The 18,604-nt window shown below is 52.6% G+C and overlaps 1 protein-coding gene across 8 annotated transcripts in view; it reads left to right on the top strand.

The window, feature by feature from the left end:
- The window catches only part of TCF7 (transcription factor 7), a 75,611-nt gene that overhangs the window by 41,630 nt on the left and 15,377 nt on the right, over positions 1-18,604 (top strand). For 4 of the 8 annotated variants that reach the window (XM_074916084.1, XM_074916083.1, XM_074916087.1 and 1 more), the window contains exons 4-9: positions 8,305-8,437; positions 11,534-11,624; positions 15,097-15,183; positions 17,139-17,249; positions 17,516-17,678; positions 18,461-18,568. In XM_074916084.1, coding sequence (XP_074772185.1) covers positions 8,305-8,437; positions 11,534-11,624; positions 15,097-15,183; positions 17,139-17,249; positions 17,516-17,678; positions 18,461-18,568 — 693 coding nt within the window. The remainder of the gene's footprint in view (positions 1-8,304; positions 8,438-11,533; positions 11,625-15,096; positions 15,184-17,138; positions 17,250-17,515; positions 17,679-18,460; positions 18,569-18,604) is intronic. The other 4 variants (XM_074916088.1, XM_074916086.1, XM_074916085.1 and 1 more) reach the window with 1 other exon arrangement.

Genomic DNA, 18,604 nt, shown 5'->3' with positions numbered 1-18,604 from the left:
ACAGCAGCAGCATTTCCCGAGCAAGGGGACTTTCTGCAGGGGTGAGGACGCTTCTGGAGTGAGGTGGTTCTTCTGCTGAATGGGACTGCGAACATGGGGTTTATTTTTCAGGGGGGCTTTCTCCTCTCTGGTATGGGGTGTACTTGCCTCCGCTCTTGCCCCCTGTCGCTGTTAAGAGATCAGCCTCTGGGAGGGACTTTTGATCTTTATTTTTCCATGCCTTTTTTCTTTTTTTTTTTTTTTTTTTTCACAAAGAACCACCTACATCTTTCTCTTAGCAGATAAATACTTGAGAAGTGAAACGGTTCTTCCTGTGCCCGTAAACGGTGAAAAGCTCAGCTATTTCCCCTGCAGAGTTTAACTTAAAAATAATAACCATCATTGCTTAAAAACAGAAACCAACAGCAGCACAGAAGGTCACTGAGAACTTTTAAAAGGTTTTGAAGTTTTTTCCCCTCTACTTGTCCCCATTGGTTTTGGAGCTTGGCCACCTCTCCCGAGTGCTGGGGCACGGAAGGTCTTCAATGTCGGGTAACTTGTCCCCTGGTACCCAAGCCAGAGTCCCCTAACACCACTGTGATGCACACCCGAGTCGCAGGGGAGAGTTGGCATCACAGGAGCTGAGTTTTGCCACTAAGGTGAGCACATCCCCTTCACTGTGTGAAAAAGAGCAGGGCTGCTCAGGTGCGTTGTTAGCGTTTTCAAAGCAGAGCTGGATTTTAAAGCTGAAAGAAATCAGAGGGAAAGGGAAGAGTTGAGGGAATAACGCTCCATCAACCACAAAACAGAGTGCAGGGATAAAAACCTGAGCAAGGGCAATATTTGGATATAAACCTGAGCAGGGACAAGATTTGCCTGTATGTGCAACGTATATCTTAAACTGATCAGCTCCTTGCTGCAATTCAGATGCAGAATTAATGCAAGAATTAATAGCTTCATATTATTGCTTTCCCCTTTGTCTGACTGATGCTCGTAAGCACGTCTGGGCCAGCCAGAGATGGGCTGCACGGGGCAGTGATGCTTTTCTGGTCACGGGAGACATGGTCTTCTGGTCCCTGGAGGAATCCTTGGTGGTGCTGAGGGTAAGAGCCAGCTCTAGCCCTCCATGCAGCCACGCTGGGTGACCCAGCCCGGTCAGGGGTCAGGGCAATGATGCTGCTGCTGAAATCTGGCTTTGCTGGAGGGGTGCACGGCTGGGCGAGAGCAGAGCCTGAGTGTGGGTGGCTTTAACTTTCCCTGTTTCCTTTCTGCTGTGGCAGTGGGCTGGGGTGATTGTGACTGCAGCAAAAGTGAGAAAAGAGAAAAAAGTGTGCTGAGACGAGAAATGAGTCGACGCTGCCTTCACCCGCGGGCTGCCGAGGGCTCCGGCCCCGGCGCTTGCAGTCAGCGCCGAAAACGGTCTGCAGTGGGTATTTGGGGTGATCTTTTATCACAGATAGCATCTCCTGGTGCAACATCACAGGGAAACGAGGGGTGAAGGTGTCTGCTGATACGGTCTGGGGCCCTGAGCTGGGAGATTTTATCAGCACTCGGAGGTACCCTGAAACTGCAGAGCTGGGTTTGAGTCATGGCCTCTGGGTCCCTGAGCACCCCAAATGACAGTGTTGCCCTCTGAGCCCTCCCAGGAGCAGATCCGACGCTGTGGGATGTACCCAATAATGTCCCTAATAATATGTCCCCAATGATTTGCTAATTTGGACTGATTGTTGGATAAAAGAGCAAAAGGCACAGTCCCCCTGGTAAGGGGTACCTTCCCCAGCAGCGGTGCATGCTCGGTGCAGCCTGACCTTATACCTTTCTTTCTGCGGCACGATGACTAATTTTGCAGTGAAAAGGAATTAATTCCTCACTGAATCAGCAACAGCAAAACTTGGTAGGTTTTGTTTTTCATAGCCAGTGCGTCGACTCATCTCACCTTCTCTGAGAAGTGACGTCGAAGCAAACACATTTGGGGCAACTTGGGGCCGGGCTGCAGTCCCCAGCACATGTGCTGCACCCAGGGCTTTCACCCCGGGGGCACCTGAGCGGGGCAGAGGAGCTCGGAGACGTGCTCGGAGCTCGCCCCATCCATCTGCGTGCCCTGAGCCGGGACTGGCCCCGGGGACTGCTCCCAGCAGCCGGACACACGGCGCAGCCGGCGGCACGGCACTCTCGGGCTGCCGAAACCCAGCTTTGCCTTGGCATGGCACAACCGCCAGCCCGAGCTGCTATCCCTCGGCCAGGCCTCTCACCCCTCATAGCCACCACCAGGCTGGCCGATGGCTTTTTCATTTCACTATTTTTGGGGCCGGCGATGTGGGAAAATTTGAAAGTGACGTGACTAATCTCGCCTCACCGCGGCTCGGCTCCTCGGCGAGGCTGGAAACCACAGCACTCTCCCCGGCTGTCGGCTCTGCATCAGGGTGCTTCGTGCGGCTGGGGATGGATCCTGCACCCCGTGCCCAGGGTGCTTCCAGCCTCCCCTCACCCCGGAGGCTGCCGCCAGGGCTGACACAACCCCGGGTGATGGTGGCATCTGGCTCCAGGCATCACAGAGGGGTTACAGAGCCTTCCTCTCCCTGCAAACTCCTCTGCGTCCATGGAGGGGTATGGAGGTGGCTCCCCCAGTGCAGGGCTTTCCGGGAGGCTTGTCCCTGCTTGGCTTGTTTTGGGGCTGACCACGGGAAATTTTGGCTGTCCAGGGTGTTGGCTGGTGCTTTTGCATCAAGCAAGGGCGTGTTTGGTGGCGGAGAGCTGAGGTTTGTGCAAGGCAGGCGGCACCCCGTTATCCCTCACAGGGAGCGCAGCACCCCTTGGAGTCATGTCCCCCAGAGGTGCTGGGCCCCAGCCACACTGGTGCTGTGCAGAATCCTGACACTCTGTCCCTGTTCCTTGGCCTGTGGGGTCCCCATTATGCCTGGAATCCCCTTTGTGGAGGGCACCCTGTATGTGCATGGGGTCCCCTGTGTTTATGGGACCCCCAATTCCTGCAGCTTCCCACAGGTTTCAGGTCCCTTATGTGTGTAAACTCCCCTGTGCCTGTGGGGTCCCCTATACCTCTGAAATCCCTTGTGTGTTTTGGGGTCCCCTTCAGCTGGGAGCCCCCCACCTCTCCGACGCTGACTCTGCAGAAGCTGCTCTCAGCTGGAGCCTGAACGCCGAAGCCCCAGCTGGCTCATCCACAAGCACACAGGCTCTCATTTCAGAGTAGCTGTTAAAACATCTTGTAAAAAGAAACCATACAGAAGCGACATAGCAGGATTAAGATGCCCAGAAATACCGTGGAAGAAATTTGAGTGGAGTTTTCTCCTCTCAGAGTGAGGAGCCAGGTGATGCTGTACAATACCCTGGTTTTGCAGGAGGGTGATAGTGCGCCGTCAGAATGGGCTAACGGTGTGGTACATCTTGGGGCTGACTTTTATAAAGTGTGAGCAAATTCTTAAATTCATTTTATTATTTCAAACATATGGGAAATCCGTAAAATGTAAGTTTCTTCCCTACAAAAACAGCGTCATCTATGTGACTTTGCCTTAAAAACAAACGATGAGAAAAACAGCTTTTCACTTCAATTGGTTTTGTTCCAAATCTGGGGGAAAACATAAAAACTCTTGAAATACACTCATCAAAACCAAGAAGGGGTTATTCCTAGGAGGGATGATTTGTGCCTGTGTGCAACAGAGCAGATTAAGATCAGCCTTGTAAGATGAGCTCCTGTATTTGGTTGGTGCAATCTAAATTGTGGCAGGCAGGTTTACTCTTCTCCTTTAATGTATTAAACAACTCGCCGTGGTGCAGGTCGAGTATGAACACCCCCTGCGAGGACCGATCCTGGGTGCTGGGCGCAGCCATCGTGAAATTTCACAAAACATTTTTCACTAAACTGGGCACCAAGTGTTGGAAGAGGCAGTAGAAATAAGCTGCTTTATTTTACTTAGGAATTGTCTCCTACCAGAAAATTAATTTTTTTTAATTCCCATCCATAGAAGCAGCGGTGGAGCCCAGCACTGGTGGGATGCCGGGATCCCCAGCAGCCACCCAGGCAGCTTGGTGATTTTAACAGCTGCTTTCAGTTGTACCAAGGAATACTTTTCACAGGTTACAAAACATTCACTTATTTTTTATTTATTTGTTTCTTTTCCTAAACTGATCCAAGCAGAAAAAATTCTACCATGTTTTCTAATATTTTCACAGAGCTAAAAACCCTTAGAGTTTTGCCAGCCATGGAAATTTTTTTGTTTGATCGTTTCACTCAGTGACTTTTGACCTTCTGTGCTACATTTTGCTAAGATTAGCTTTAAAGTTTAAAAGAAAAATCCTCTGTCAAGCCAGCAAAGTAAAACTACTCATTCTTAGCACGCTACAACTAAATAGATCAGTCTTAAAAAAATGAGTCAAAATACTTGCTAACACGAGGTGCTTTCCAGAAAATGTTTGATTATAATCTTTCACCATTTTCTAATGAAAAACCCACATTTTGTATTAAAAAAACCCCCTCATTTATAGTTCTAATCAACCAGCTTATCCCATGGCCGGAGCACGCTGCAGCCCTTGCTGGACACATGTGATGTGGGCTGGGAGGAAAGGTGAAGGATGCTGCGCCCGGTCAGGCACCTCAGAGCCAAATGACATTGCAGCTGGGATCGTGAGGGCAATCCTCATGGGAAAGACCTGCTAGGTTTGTGTGTGCTCAGCGAAAGGAGAGTTTTCTAGCTAGCCTCGAGCTTCTGTCGCAGTCAGACACCCGTGCGTGAGCGGTGAGGTCTCCTAATTTTGCCTTGCCAACAATTAGTCTTTCTTAATAATTAATGCGACTGCGTTTTCTTTTTGCTCATCCAGTTACCTCTAGTTATTAAAGCCACTTCTTGGCTTCAAAATGGGAGCTTCTTCCCTCGCAGTTGTTTTGGGTTTTTAAATTATTTTCAGCAAGGTTGGTGGGGGCTGGTTGATGCGGCTGTGGTGATGCACTGCGGCCTCGGTGCCTGCCCCAGCGCCGAGCAGCACCGGCTGCCGGCACAAGACATGCAGGGACCCGAGTGGGCATCACTCACCAGGGAGGTGGGCACTTAGGAGAGTTGCAATTTAGCAAATTTGAGAGAGAAAAAGGCCCTCCAGGCTTGCAAAACCCATTCTGCTGCTCCATCCCCTCTGGAAATACCGTTCTGGTGTTGCTGTAAATGCGCCTCTTCATTTCTGTAGCGAGGTCGTGGCTGCACAGCTCATTCCCCGACCTGCCCTCAAAGGGCTGCGCTGGGAGAGGTGAGACAAAACTGTTCTCAGAGCCCTTTCGTGTCCCCCCGCGGCTGCTGGAGGACAGGAGGTGACTTGGGGTGACTTGGGGTTGGGGCCGTGAGGCTGGGCACCAGCTGGGTTATTTTGGGTTGGTGGGCAGCCCGTGGCTCCGTCGTCGTCGCTGCTCTGAGCTCTACTGAAACGGCAGCTTTGGGGAGGAGACACAATAAGGTGCTTCACTTCCCCATGATGTCCCGACCAGCACCACCCCGCCTCCTCCCGGGGGACCTGCTGAGGGGACACCAAACCGACTGCCCCCGTGTTAAATCAGTCCACTCAGCAGAAAACATTGACATCAGGTTAATTTTACGGTGTCAGACGTTGTCACCTGCTAAGTTCTGTCTTTGAAAAGCCTCTTCAGGGTTCACGTGCTGCAGCTGATCTGCAGGAACTAAATCTAGACTTTCTAAAAAGGAGGAATTTACTCTGGCATACAGATTTCTATAAACAAGGTACGATTTCACAGCAAAGACACGTGTGGCAGCCACAGCGCATCTGGTGAAGACCAGGACCTGCAGACACGTCCGTGGATCACGTCTGTCAGTGGTTGTGGTGTTTAAACCAGGGATCAACGCTGAAGGAGTCTTCTCTGTTTTTCCAGATCTTTGTGCAACTTCCTTCTTCCCTGGGTTGGTTGAGTTTGGGAGATGGGTTCCTGTAACAAACTTCCTAATGGTGGAAGCAGGACGGGGATGAATAACCTCTTGCAGAAATTTTTGTCTTACCTCCTTGCCGAGCATCCTTCCCCACCACTTTAAAGAGTTGGAGAAAAGTTTTTGAGTGAGGCAAATGCAAATGGAGAAGGGAGATGGAGAAGGCCAGCACTTCCTACTGATGCAACATCATGTTTCCCATCTGAACTGATGGAAAATCTGAGTAACTGAGCTGCGATCTATTGTACCACCAAGTCACCACGTTCTGCTTTGATGGGGAAGAAGGACGGTCTGTGCCTTTGCTGTAACCGCACGTGCTCTGTGCTTTTCAGTGTTGAGGTATCCTGTGGATCGGCATCAGGACCGTTCAACTGCCTTTGTAGTGGTCTGTGTCGTCTGTCATCGCTCCGAAAGCTGTTAACCGTCGTCAGGCGGCGGGGCTGGCTGGTGGTGGTGCTGTGCTTTGGATCAGGCACGGTGCAAATGGGAAGGAAAGACCTGCCCCACTTTGAACAGCAAAAATGCTTAAGTTGAGGCTTTCAAAACAGCTCAGCATCGAGCTCGTCCTGCTCCAGTGTCATGTTAAAATGTACATGTAGAACTGCATATCCTTAATTTAGGCTTTCTGGCTCTTAAATAAGCTAAACCATAGCTAATTTTAGAAGTATCACTGAAAAGCTATTCTTCATCTCATTTCATGGGCAAGAATAGTAAAAGCTCAGAGCTCCAAACATGTGTTTAACTAAGCAGGAGCCAGCCCACCGCTGCTCTCGATGGGAAAACCACATAGCCCCTGGCACTGCTGCAGGACAGGAACGCCTGTACCACACCAGTTGGGTACAGTTTGAAGGGGGGTTACATTCCCAGTATCCTGCTGTACGCAGTAAATCTACACCTGGTAAGCATCAGGAATTAGGGTTTTCATTCATTCTAAAATGCAAACCTGCATGCTTCTTGGATTTTATTTGCATAAGCAAACCTTTGTGGGAAAGACAGATGTAAAGCGGCGTCTCCATCGGTCTGTTTTCCTTTCCGCTCCATGGGTTTCCTCCTCGGAGCAGCAATGCAAAACACAGGACTTGCCCAAGGATCTCAGGCTGCTTTGCAAGCAGCTCGGCGCAGCAGGGAGGGGTCCAGGACAGATCCTCCAGAGCCATCGGCTCCGGCTGCGCCACCTCCGCCAAAGCCAGCTGGCGTTTCGTGCTCACTCTGCCCCAGCAAAATCATTACCATAGTGAAAGTCACCAGTGAATCAAGTCCAGAGATTGTAAATGACTTGTCAGAAGTCACGCAACAAATCATCTGTCAATGTCCTGGTGGGACACAAGAGGTCTGGTCAGCCATACCCAGCTCCTAGCCCCTGGAGAGCTGTCTTACCTGGTCCGTTCTCCCCGTTTTGGGGTGCTGTCAGTCCCGTTTCTCTTTCTGGTTTTATCTGGGACAAATCCTAACATTCCACCACCAAGGCGAAGTCAATTTGGGTTTAGAGGCAACCATGGGCGAAACCAGGCATGTAGGGAGCAGCCCGAGACGCTCGAGGCGAGGAGGCTGGCAGCAGACGGCAGCGTGTGAGTGTGTGTGTGTGTGTGTGTGTGTGTGTGTGTGTTTTCCTTACAGCTCTTTTGAACAGGTTCCCCTCTCTCTGCTCCAACACGCAGAAGTACTCCCCGCTGTGCTCACAAAAAAGCGCCTTTTACAGAGATGTTGGGCTCCGATGGCCTCACCGTGTATAACCAGGAGTAGCTGCAAGAGGAGATTGGATTTTTTCTTTATTTTTGAAATTTTCCTGAGTTTATTCCATCCCCAGTGCTGTCTCAGCTCCCTGCAGTCCTTCTCCCAGCGCTGGGGCTGGGACTGAGGGGGATTTCAGCCCGAGGGCTCGCTGGTGGGCCATGCCATGTTTTGAAAGGCGTTGCCCTCAGCGTGGCTCTCCCTGCCTGAGAGCCCCAGTTAGGAAAGCCCAAGCGTGACTTTCAGAGTGAATGTGCAGGATGTGAAAGTCCAGATTTAGACCCTGTAGTGGCAGAAAACAAGAGCAATACACTGGGTAACATGCTCGTAGCATTCATCCTGGAATAAAAAATTGCTGGAAATGAATGTAAAAAGGTTCTGAATTTTGAGAATTTCATCCTGATTTGAGCTGTTTTCTACCTACCCATGCAGTCTTCTTCAGCTGTTGTCACTGCTTGGTTTATTTTCTTGCAGGATGCTGTAGTGTTTATTTAAGTAGGCAAGGGCATTTTCTGCCTTGTCCTTGAGAGTCACTGGGGACTTTTAGTAATTCCCAGCCTCGCCTGCAACGACAGAACTGCAAAGGGCATCAGTCCTCCTTGCTCATGGAGCTTGACAACTTCTGACCCCTCTCCCTCCTTGTGTTTTGCAGTCCAACAAAGTTCCCGTTGTGCAGCCGTCCCACGGAGTCCACCCGCTCACCCCGCTCATCCCTTACAGCAACGACCATTTCAGCCACGGCTCCCACTCGCCCCACTTGCCCGCTGACATCAACCAGAAACAAGGTAATGGCACCGCTGGGGATCTGTGTGATGGGAGGGGGACAGGGCTGGAGACCACTGAGATCAAGGCTGTCACCTTCCTGGTCCCAAATCAATGGGAAAAGTGAAGAGCTTTGGTCAACTGGGGCGTTGCTTAGCAGTAAAAGTTGATTTAGCTTATTGACAATGCTTTGTAATCCTGGTCAAGACACGTCTGATATCAAAAGTGCCAACCCTGCTGATCAAGTGTGCTCAATTCTCTGTGCAAGCTGTCCTGTCGCTTGAGACCAGACCAGAGCCTGCAAGGTGATGCATAAGAGTCAACCAGAAAATGGAAAGTAATCTTTCCTTTGACTCATACCCAAACTGTTGTCAGGTTGTCATTTTGAGAAAATAAAACAGGAAATATTTTGACTAAATAGGATCGGTGTCTGATAGCTAACTGGATTGTTATATGTGTGTGTCCGTAGCCACAAGTTACGTGGTTGTCACACCGTTTGGCTCTTTGGGTTCCTGGGTGAGTCCAGGACACGTCAATTAACTCTTGAGGCTGTGGAGGAAAGTACAGTAGGGAGAGGTTAAACCCTGAACTGTAAAATATAGGTATGTGCACAGGAATTCACCCCGGCCCATCATTCTTCATGGGTTACTGGCAAGCTGAGTGTAATATCAGACTTGTCTCGGTATCAGACTTGTCTCAACCTTACATTAGTGCAACAGAACCTTTCAATATCTGTTCAGATTACCCAGGTTTTTGCACACACCTGATCTTGATTTCATGTGAAATCAAGCAAATTCACAGTTCTGTGTCAAACTACATGCAGGAAGGGATTTGGGGATCGTCCAGAAATCAGTGTGAAAACAGAGGCATGAAACCAACTATTGTGATTTGGGCAAAGACCTCCAGCCAGGAGTTGTCCAAACTGTCCCAGAGACATCGTCTTCTCCAAGTTAACGTCATTGCTAAAGTGATGGGGTGTCGAGGATGCTCTTGGGTGGAGGACGTGCTGAATTATCCCTGAGCTGAACCCGGAGGCCACGTTCTGGACTCGCCGGGGATGCTGATGGTCAGGATTTAGGTCTGGTGTAAGAGATACGCAGGGACATCCTGGTTTTCTTCCAGCCAGCGCATTGCTTGTCAGCCACCAGAGCATAATAAAGTCAGCAGAAAAATATGAAGAGTTAACAAAATAAACCTATTAAAAGCTCAGCTAATGGCAGACTTCCGAATCTCAGGAGGAAGCATGCAGATTTCTGTCTCCTGGGAAGGCGACCTGACACACCTTCCTTCACACTGCCTTTGCAGAGGCCTGGCAGAGCTCAAAAGCCCCTCGCTGTGAGCTGCCTCCAGGGACTCAAGTTAGCCCGGAAAGCCTTAAGCAATACGGGAGCAGCTCACCCAAGGGATGAGCTGGTTACAGCCCTCCACAGAGGCTACCACTGCCACTGGAGTAGTCCCTAAGATTTAATCTCTGCCGTGGGTCACTAATTCTGGGGAGCTGGCTGCACACCCGCCTGCACACTCAGTGTAGGCACTTTCCAGTCTCCCCTTTCCCATTCAGCCTGTACATTTACATAGGAGGCAGGGAGACCCCCCCCAGGTCCTATCTGTGGAGAGGTTCAGACCATCACCCTCAGCTGGGACCTGCCTCTGTGGTGCTTTGCACGCCCCATCCCTGTGCTGCTGGGGTGGGGTTTCCTTCCCTGTTCATTGTGGATGCATCCCATCTCTGTTTTCATCACTGAAATATCTCCCATTATCACCTAGTGTAAACGCTTGAGAGTCACCATCGTACTCATTCTCACAGCATCCCTTTAAAGTATTTCACAGTAGCCCAAGGACACGCAGACAAGGAAATACAAGCAGGATCTTCTGAGTCAGTGGCTGGTGCCCCAACCACTGGACCAGCGAGAATAACTTGTGCTCTGGCTTGCGCAACTTGTATTGTTGGAGGTCCAAATCTCAGGAAATCCTGGCAGCCGCCTGACGCGGATGCTGGGTTTGATTGACCTGCAGTGGGCTGCTGCATCCCACTTGTAGGTAAATCTCATACTCAGTTATATATTCCTTTCAGTTCAGTTATATATTTATTTTAGCTAACTTCTAATGAGGTGCTTGTAATCTGCTGGTGTCATTCCTGATTAATAGTTTATCGTGAATACACCTAGGAGAATAATCCAGGCTTCTGAATTTGGAAACTGTTTGCAATTTATCACCTATTTATTGCCCAGGACAGCTGCTGGACAGTCTCGGCACAAGGTTCTTTGAGGCTTGTTAGCAGTCAGCATTACATGATGCTGTGGCAGAGCTCAGCCCCAGCTCCCCTCCAGTTTTCCAGTCTGGGGGTCAGCTGGAGGCTGCTTTTGCCAGCAGCTCCACAGTTGTCTGAGTCCCACCCGCAGCCCGGGGCTCCACGGGCTGGTTTTAAGTCCAGATAGAAACGGCTAGATGCTGCGGCTGTCTCCTCTGGCCGTGCTGCCCGTGCCAGTGGCTTTGAAGATCACACAGGGATTCCCCGTGCGAAGGGTGAATTCCCAGCTGGCACCATACCCACCTCTGCTGTTCCTTGGCACCCGCAGAGCCCGCGGAACGGTTGCTTTGAACGGGGACTCAAATTGCTTGAAATGGAGATAGAAGTGATGCCTGCTGGAGCATCCCCGCTGGCCGCTCGTGGGGGGTCCCGGGGATGGCTGCTGGGAAGGGGGTGTAGGAGCGGCTTTGGCCGTCGGTTGTGCACCTGAACAGGCTCCCTGGGAAGGGCAAAGGGACGTCCAGAGTCCAGCAAATCCTTACCAAAGCAAGTTGCTGCTGGGCCTCAGGGTGACACGGAGCTGGGACGATGCTTGTGCAGGAGCAAGCTGCCTTCCCCAGCCCGTTACATGAGTGTTTGTGATTCTGCAGCAACCTGGACAACCCACCGCATCCCCACAGAGAGATCCACAAAAAGGGCAATTATAATATCAGGGCAATTAGAATATCCTGCCACGACAGCCGTTTCACGTGTATCCCCTGCTGCCCACAAGTGCCCGTAGGTGGAGGAGCCAGGAGGTCGGGAGCGATCTGGGTCAGGCAGGGAGCGCGGTGCTGGGTCCAACTCATCTCCTTCTCCCTTCTCCCAGGAGTGCATCGTCCTTCCCAGACCTCAGACATCTCCGGTTTCTACCCGCTCCCTCCCGGTGGAGTCGGACAGATCACGCCGTCAATGGGATGGTGAGTGTGGAGGGCTGTGCCCCGCGCAGCCCGCCGCCCGCTCCGTACGGGGGATGGTTTACTGAGCGAACCGGCTTCATCCCTCCTGCCTGCTGTGTGATGGGGAGGAGGATTTAGCTCTGCTTTAGAGATGGGGAGCAGATCCGTGGAGAGGCTGAAGGCTTTATCCCAGCTGGGGCATCCCTGGAGCAGGGTTACAACCTGCCCAATTCGAAACCGTCTCCTGCCTCACATCTAGCTGCTGGTGAGGATTAGGAAACCCAGGGAGAGCTTCCTACCCACCTATTCTAATCACAAGAAAAGCCTCTCTTTTTGACTAGGAGGTAATTTTCTCCCTCCCTGGGGTTTTCAGCACAGATGGTGCTTTCCCTGAGCATGCCAGGGAAATCTAATGGGATGCTCCATCCACCGGGATGCTCCTGGGGGTCTGACACACAGGGGAAAAATACATCATGGCAGAGACCTGCCCTGGTGAACGACCCCGGTACCCACAGCACAGCCAGCTCAGTGGCACCCGTTGCCCCAGAGAGGATGGGGAAGGAGGGACCGGGAGCTGGAGCACTCTCAAAAAGTTCCCCCTGCACGGGCCAGCCCTGGGAAGCATCCTGCAAAGCAGAGCCTGTTGCAAAACCTGCCCCAGGGACACGAGTTAAACATACACGGGTATGTGCTCCGTGGTCACTGCCACTGGCTTTTGTCACTGTGATGGTGAGCACACCGAGGGAGCAGGTCTGGCCGGCGGTGCCGTGCGGGCATCGTCACTCCTCAGGTTGATTTTTAATCCCAGTCGGTGATGCAGGGACCTTGCAGAGGCTCACGGGGATGCTGGTGGCTGCTGGCGGCAGGTTGGGGTGGCCAGGAGAGGGGGAGAGTGTGGGGAGGGCGATCACAGGGGCACGTGGCCAGATCCCCTCTGGTGCCGGCTGATAAAACCCCAGCAAAGCCCAGCAGAGACCTCCAGGTACAATAACATGCTGCAAAATGGGAGAGGCGAAGCATATTAAAACACAAAGTGAATTTTAGCTTTCTGTTTTGTTTATGAATTTCATGTTCCAGATATTTAACCACAAGGAAACAGAGGCTGAGGCCTTTGATACAGAGTTCGGCTTCAAAGAGATTACATTTTGCCTTCTGTGCTAAATCTGCTACTCTCGGGCGATGATTTAACTCCTCATATGATGTGATTCATCCTCAGGAAAAACAAGTACTGGGGTGACTGTGCTATAACATGAAAGAAGTAGTTGGGGGTGAGAAAGGAGCCTGTTTGCCAAATGCAGGGTCCGCTCTTGGGGTGGGATGCTGTTGAGGGCAGCCCTGGGTGTGCGGAGGGAAAGAAACCTGGTTTGCACAGAGGGTTTGTCGGTGGTTGGTGGCGGAGGGAGTTTGGGTTGCTGAGAGCTGCTCCAGCGTCTGCGGGGTTTGGCATCCTCAAGCAACCTCGTCAGACACGTTTATTAGTGACTAATAGGGCAGATATGGTAAAGCAACAAACGGCCCGACGGAGCGGAGAGCTCCTCGAAGCGCGTGTGTCTGTAATTGAGCCTTTGCTCAACCTTTTGCCTGCCCAAAATTTATGGAAAGAGCCCCAAAATCACTCCTGAAGTGCCCGATCCTCAGCCGAGGCTCAGCACGTCGGTGAGGGTGGGTGCAGAAGCAGCAGCATTGACCCCGTGCAGGAGGCAGCAGGGGCTGTGTGCTGGGGATGCTCGTGCCAGGGATGTTTGTGCCGGGGATGTTCGTGCTGCCAAGCCGGGATGGTCACGCGCGGGAAGCAGCTTTTCCTCCGCGAGCCGTCAGGCAGGAGCTGGGCAGAAACAGGGCTTTGTTCTCACCGAGCACTTCGGGAGGAGGAGCTGCAATCACTCTCTCTGTAATTAGCTGGGATGACAGTCGGATAAAAGCCTCCGAGAGTCCAGTCGAGTGAGTTTTGCTCACGGCAGCCTGGCAGCAAACACCAGCCGGGGCCCAGGATCCACATCGCTCACCGGGCCGAGCAGCAGCAGTGCCACGGCAGCCCCTCCACAGCCATCCCGTGTCCTTTTTCCAGCCACCCTCCCATCACCGGGTGACAGGGTGCCTTCCCACCCATCAGGGTGCAAAATTTGCACGTCAGATTCACTTTGGTTGAAGCCGCGAGTGCCCGGCTCCTTTTCTATCCCAATATCTCAGGCTCTGCAGTAACGCGTGTCGCTTCTGGATTAGCTCCGAGTGTTTTCTCGGCCCTGGGGCAGCCGCCTTCAACTTCAAAGGTTGTTTCGGTTTCCCGATGTGCGGTAGCACTTGGCTGTTTGTTGGTGTGTTTATACCCGCCGACATCTAAGGGGTGGGAGAGGGCTTCTGCCTGGCAGGGTATAAACAGAGCCCTGCCGCCTCGCTGCCTTTCCTGCAGATTTTGGTCAAGCCGAGACACAGCAGCTCCCTGAGCAGCAGGAACACAAACCTCCTTCCTCCCCAGCACCCTGACTGGTGCAGTGCTGTCGTTACTCCTCTTCAGGGCAGAAATTGTCTTTAGCCCTGATAAATCCTGGGCATCCGGGAGCTCAGTCCTTCACAGGGCACTGCACTTAATTATGGGCTTTTTACTTTTTGCTAATTAGAGCTGGAAATAGCTGGTGCTGGTCTTAGACAGAGCTCTGTGCAGCCTGGGCAGAGGAGCACGAGCATGGGCATGGGTTTAAGCAGCCCATCGTGCTCTCCTCGGGCATCTCGATTTCCACGCAGTTTTAGGCTGGGATCATCTTTTGGCGGGTTTGCAGCTCAAACCAAGTTTTTTTTGAGCAATCTCTGTATGAAAACAGGGTGTGTGGGGGGGGTTTCCCTTGCTGGAACAACAAGGAACTTCCTGCATAGTTATTTTGCTATCTCAAAAATAATTTCCAGCTCCAGGTCTGGTACAGACCCCAGTGTGAAACAACTTTCAAAAAAAAATGTAGGACCGAGCTTTTGGCTTGTTTAAAAATCACGGGCGTCCTTAAAATGATGCGCTGGGGATATCAGAGCATTTCTGAAGCATGTACAAGGGCAGAGCAAGATTTCTCTCTGGACACCAGGAGGTTCCCGTGCTTGGGCATCCTCCCAGTGCAGCCCACGAGTGTGACTACACAGAGAGAGGCTCTGACCAGGCTTCAGTTTTCTAGGCAAACCATGCTCTTTTAAGCAAATTCTGTGCAATAGCAACATCTAATTTTTCAGCACACCTCCTCCGCATTTTGCGTTTTAACAGGACAAACTCCAAGCTGCGGTGTTAACGCCAGAAGGGGGGTCAGAGTTGGAGCCAACCTTTGCAGGGAGGCCCAGCTTCTCCCAAAATAAAGTCCAAGTCGCTCCGTGCCCCCTCAAACCCTGGGGACACCCCCAGCAGCCCACCAGAGCTCCTGAGGCATCGGTGCTCTGAGTCCCCCTAGCAAAGGGTATCTTTAGGAAATACCACGTAGCTGTGGATACTTGATAGACTCTTTCTTCCCGATCCCAGGCAGAGCCAGTCTGTCTATCCGCTCCCGTCATGTGGATTTAGACAGCCGTATTCGTCAGCGCTTTCTGCTGGGGCTTCTTTCTCCAGGTGAGTATGAGCTGTGTGAGACAGGGCAGCAGCTCGGCTGGTCTCGCAGCTTGCAGTTTGTGTGGTAGGAGCTTGCAGCAGACCGCGGCCACCCAGGGACGGCCACACACCGTCCCCGGGGCAGCCGTGGGAAGAGAAGGCGCTTTTAGGCAGTGTCTGGTCCCAAGGGTGCCCAGGGGACTATGGAGCATCCCAGGAGGATGCACAACGATTGGGTTTTAATCAGCAGAAGTCAAAACAAAGCCAGAAACCCTTGCCTTCAGCTCAGCATTGGGAAAACAGGGTGAAATCCGTTGCTCAGGATTTTGGTCCTTACCACTAAACCTAATCCTGAATATATCCCTGACGCTGACTTTTGCTCTGCAGAGACCGATCTGGTTTACTTGGTCTCAGCCTTAAAAGCAGGACAGGCAGCGATTTGCCGTCGTCCCATCGGCACAAGCCAGGTCTCTGAGGTGTAAGCGCAGCTTCTGCCTCGCCCATCCCATCATCGGGCAGCACGGGGCTGGCACGGCCACGGGCCAGACCCTGCACACGGGAAGGGGTCGGCAGGAGCTGGCCACGTCACTGCCCTGCTTCGACCTGGCCCTGCGGCACCACCCGCCCTAAATACTGAGTGGGTTGAGCCTGGCGCATTCACACTGCAAGTTTATGGTCACCCAGGACCAAATTTTACCCTCTGTAAATATACCCAGACCCCAGTGATGTCCCGGTGAGCAAATGCATTCCCTGGGGATGGAAATTGCAGAGCCCAGCCCTGCTGGGCGTGCTGGTGGGCAAAGCCCCCGTGGCTCCGGCAAGGATCCTCGTCTGCGCACGCCGCGTGTGCTCATGCACCAGCTTTCGCTTCCGCTTCGTGTTGTCCTGAAGAGCCATTAGTGGAGGTTTCCCCCAGGAAAACCATGCGAACCCTGACCCGTGCAAGCCAAGCAAAAAAAAAAAAAACAACCCAAAACCAACCCTCAATCCACGCAACCCTGGATCCGGGCAAACGCTTAGCGCTGCAGCAGAGGCGAAGGAGCGCTGCCAGCCCTCCTCGCCCGCCAAAGCATCGCTTTGCCCGGCTCGAGGGTAAAGAAGAGAGGGGAGCTAACGGTTCCCCACGGAGGGAGGCCCAGCAGCCTCCCCGAGCCTGGTGCAGGAGCTCCCGCTTGCAGGATTTTGGGGTGGATTTTGCAGTACTGCTGCAGCCGAGAAAGTACACCTGGTCAGATAAGGATCAGACTGTGCTGGTGGATTAAATTAAACAGCTTTTCTTTTTGTGCCAGCATATCTAATGAACAGTTCATCTCCCATGGGCAATTCTGCCATCTCAAGCTGCAGTCATAAAGTGGCAAGCTTGGCAAAGCTGACTGTGCTGGCTTTACCCTCTAAAACTCTCAAGAGACCTAATGAAGCCTGAAAGCTAGCGAGACCTCTCGTGATCTCAGTCCCATGTTGGTGGAGAACATTGCTTAGGCAAGGTGCACCTCCTAGAGTTGCAGTTTGGTTCATGTTCAGACTTATGCTATTTCTGTTAAAAGAAAGGTGCAGGGTGGTCCTAATCTCTCCCATCCAACCCCTGGGTTGAGTTTGTTGTTCCTTTCTGCAGTGCTAATAAGATATTGCACCAACAGAGATCTGAGTAGCTGAAACCACTGGTTGAAAGCGCCCTTGATCTCGGCCGGGCTGGTTCCTGCTGCAGGCTGGTTTCCTCCCAGCGGCACCCGGACCCTCTCCACCCACGAGCCCGTGGCTCGGCCGGCCGTGCCCACCGCTGGCACAGCAGAGGCGACCCAGGAGCCGTGGGCCAGCCTGGCAGCACCCACGGGTTTGCTTTCTGTGTCCTCCGCTTACCGTCTGCTTGTGCCACGTCAGAGCGCCAGCTCGTGAGACGCGCCGCTCCAGCTGCCCCCCGGCACCCCCAGCATCCCAGCACGGCCCTCCCGGCGCGGCTCACCCGCTCTCTGTTGCAGGTTCACTCACCCGCTGATGCTGGGCTCTGGCATGCACACCACCGGCATCCCGCACCCCGCCATCGTGCCCCACTCCGGCAAGCAAGAGATGGAGCACTATGACCGGAACATGTAAGTTGGACTTGCCAGCAGGTCTTAACAGGCTTAACACCCGTTTTCATTTATCACTATTAATGCTTGCATGGTGTGGGGGGGATGGATGAACACCGAGCTCTGCCTGCATCAGGCGGCGGCATGCATCCGAGGCGCAGATCTCAGCCCCCCACCCTCGTGCCATCACGTGGGTTTGGTGCCAAGTTTTCTGCCGAGCTGGCGGCCACCGGGCAGCCAGGCAGGAGGGCAGATCTGACACTGATACCTCTTTCATTCCCACCAAGGAAACCTCAGCCAGAACCAAAGAGAGAGAAGGAAGCCAAGAAGCCCACTATCAAGAAGCCCCTGAACGCTTTCATGTTGTATATGAAAGAAATGCGGGCGAAAGTCATTGCCGAATGCACCCTGAAGGAGAGCGCCGCCATCAACCAGATCTTGGGAAGGAGGGTAAGAGCACGCGGGGCTCAGCACTGTCATCCCAGGGCAGCATCCCCGTCCCTTGCAGCTGCTCTTAAGCGCGTATCAAGCATCTGCTTTCAAACCCCGTGTCGTGGTTTAACCCCAGCCAGCAACTAAGCACCACGCAGCCGCTCGTGCCTCCCCGCTTCCAGAGGGATGGGGAGGAGAATCGGGAAAAAAGTAAAACTGGGGGGGTTGAGATGAGAATGGTTTCATAAATAAAATAAAATATAATAATAGTAAAATACAATAATAGAAGTAATAATGAGGAATATAATAAAAAAGATAAATAAAACCTAAGAAAAGGCAAGTGATGCACAGTGCAGTTGCTCACCACCCGCTGACTGATGCCCGAGTAGTGATTCCCCCCCAGTTCACATACTGGGCAGGACATCCTGTGGTATGGGGTAGCCCTTTGGCTAGCTGAGGTCAGCTCTCCTGGCCATGCTCCCTCCCAGCTTCTTGTGCACCTGCTCACTGGCAGAGCATGGGAAACTGAAAAATCCTTCACTTAGGATAAGCGCTACTTAGCAACAAGTAAAACATCCGTGTGTTATCAGCATTATTCTCATGATAAATCCAAAACACAGCCCTGGACCAGCTACTAGGAAGAAAATTAACTCTATCTCAGCCAAAACCAGGACACCCGGGTGCTCCTATCCCTCAGACGTGCAGAGTTGGATGTGCCCCGGTGCAGGGCGGCCGCGGTGGGTTGGAGGGACTGGGAGGGGACAGCGGGGCCCCATCTCACCCTGCACTTGTCCTTGCAGTGGCACGCGCTGTCCCGGGAGGAGCAGGCCAAGTACTATGAGCTGGCACGCAAGGAACGGCAGCTCCACATGCAGCTCTACCCCGGCTGGTCTGCCAGAGACAACTACGTGAGTGGCTGCCGCGGCTCGGACCCCTCCCCAGGG

Source organism: Athene noctua, chromosome 12 (assembly GCF_965140245.1).
Source record: "Athene noctua chromosome 12, bAthNoc1.hap1.1, whole genome shotgun sequence".
In the NCBI taxonomy this organism is placed as follows: Eukaryota; Metazoa; Chordata; class Aves; order Strigiformes; family Strigidae; genus Athene; species Athene noctua.
The sequence above is the reverse complement of the archived record's forward strand: the minus strand, read 5'-3'. Positions and strand labels throughout refer to the sequence as shown.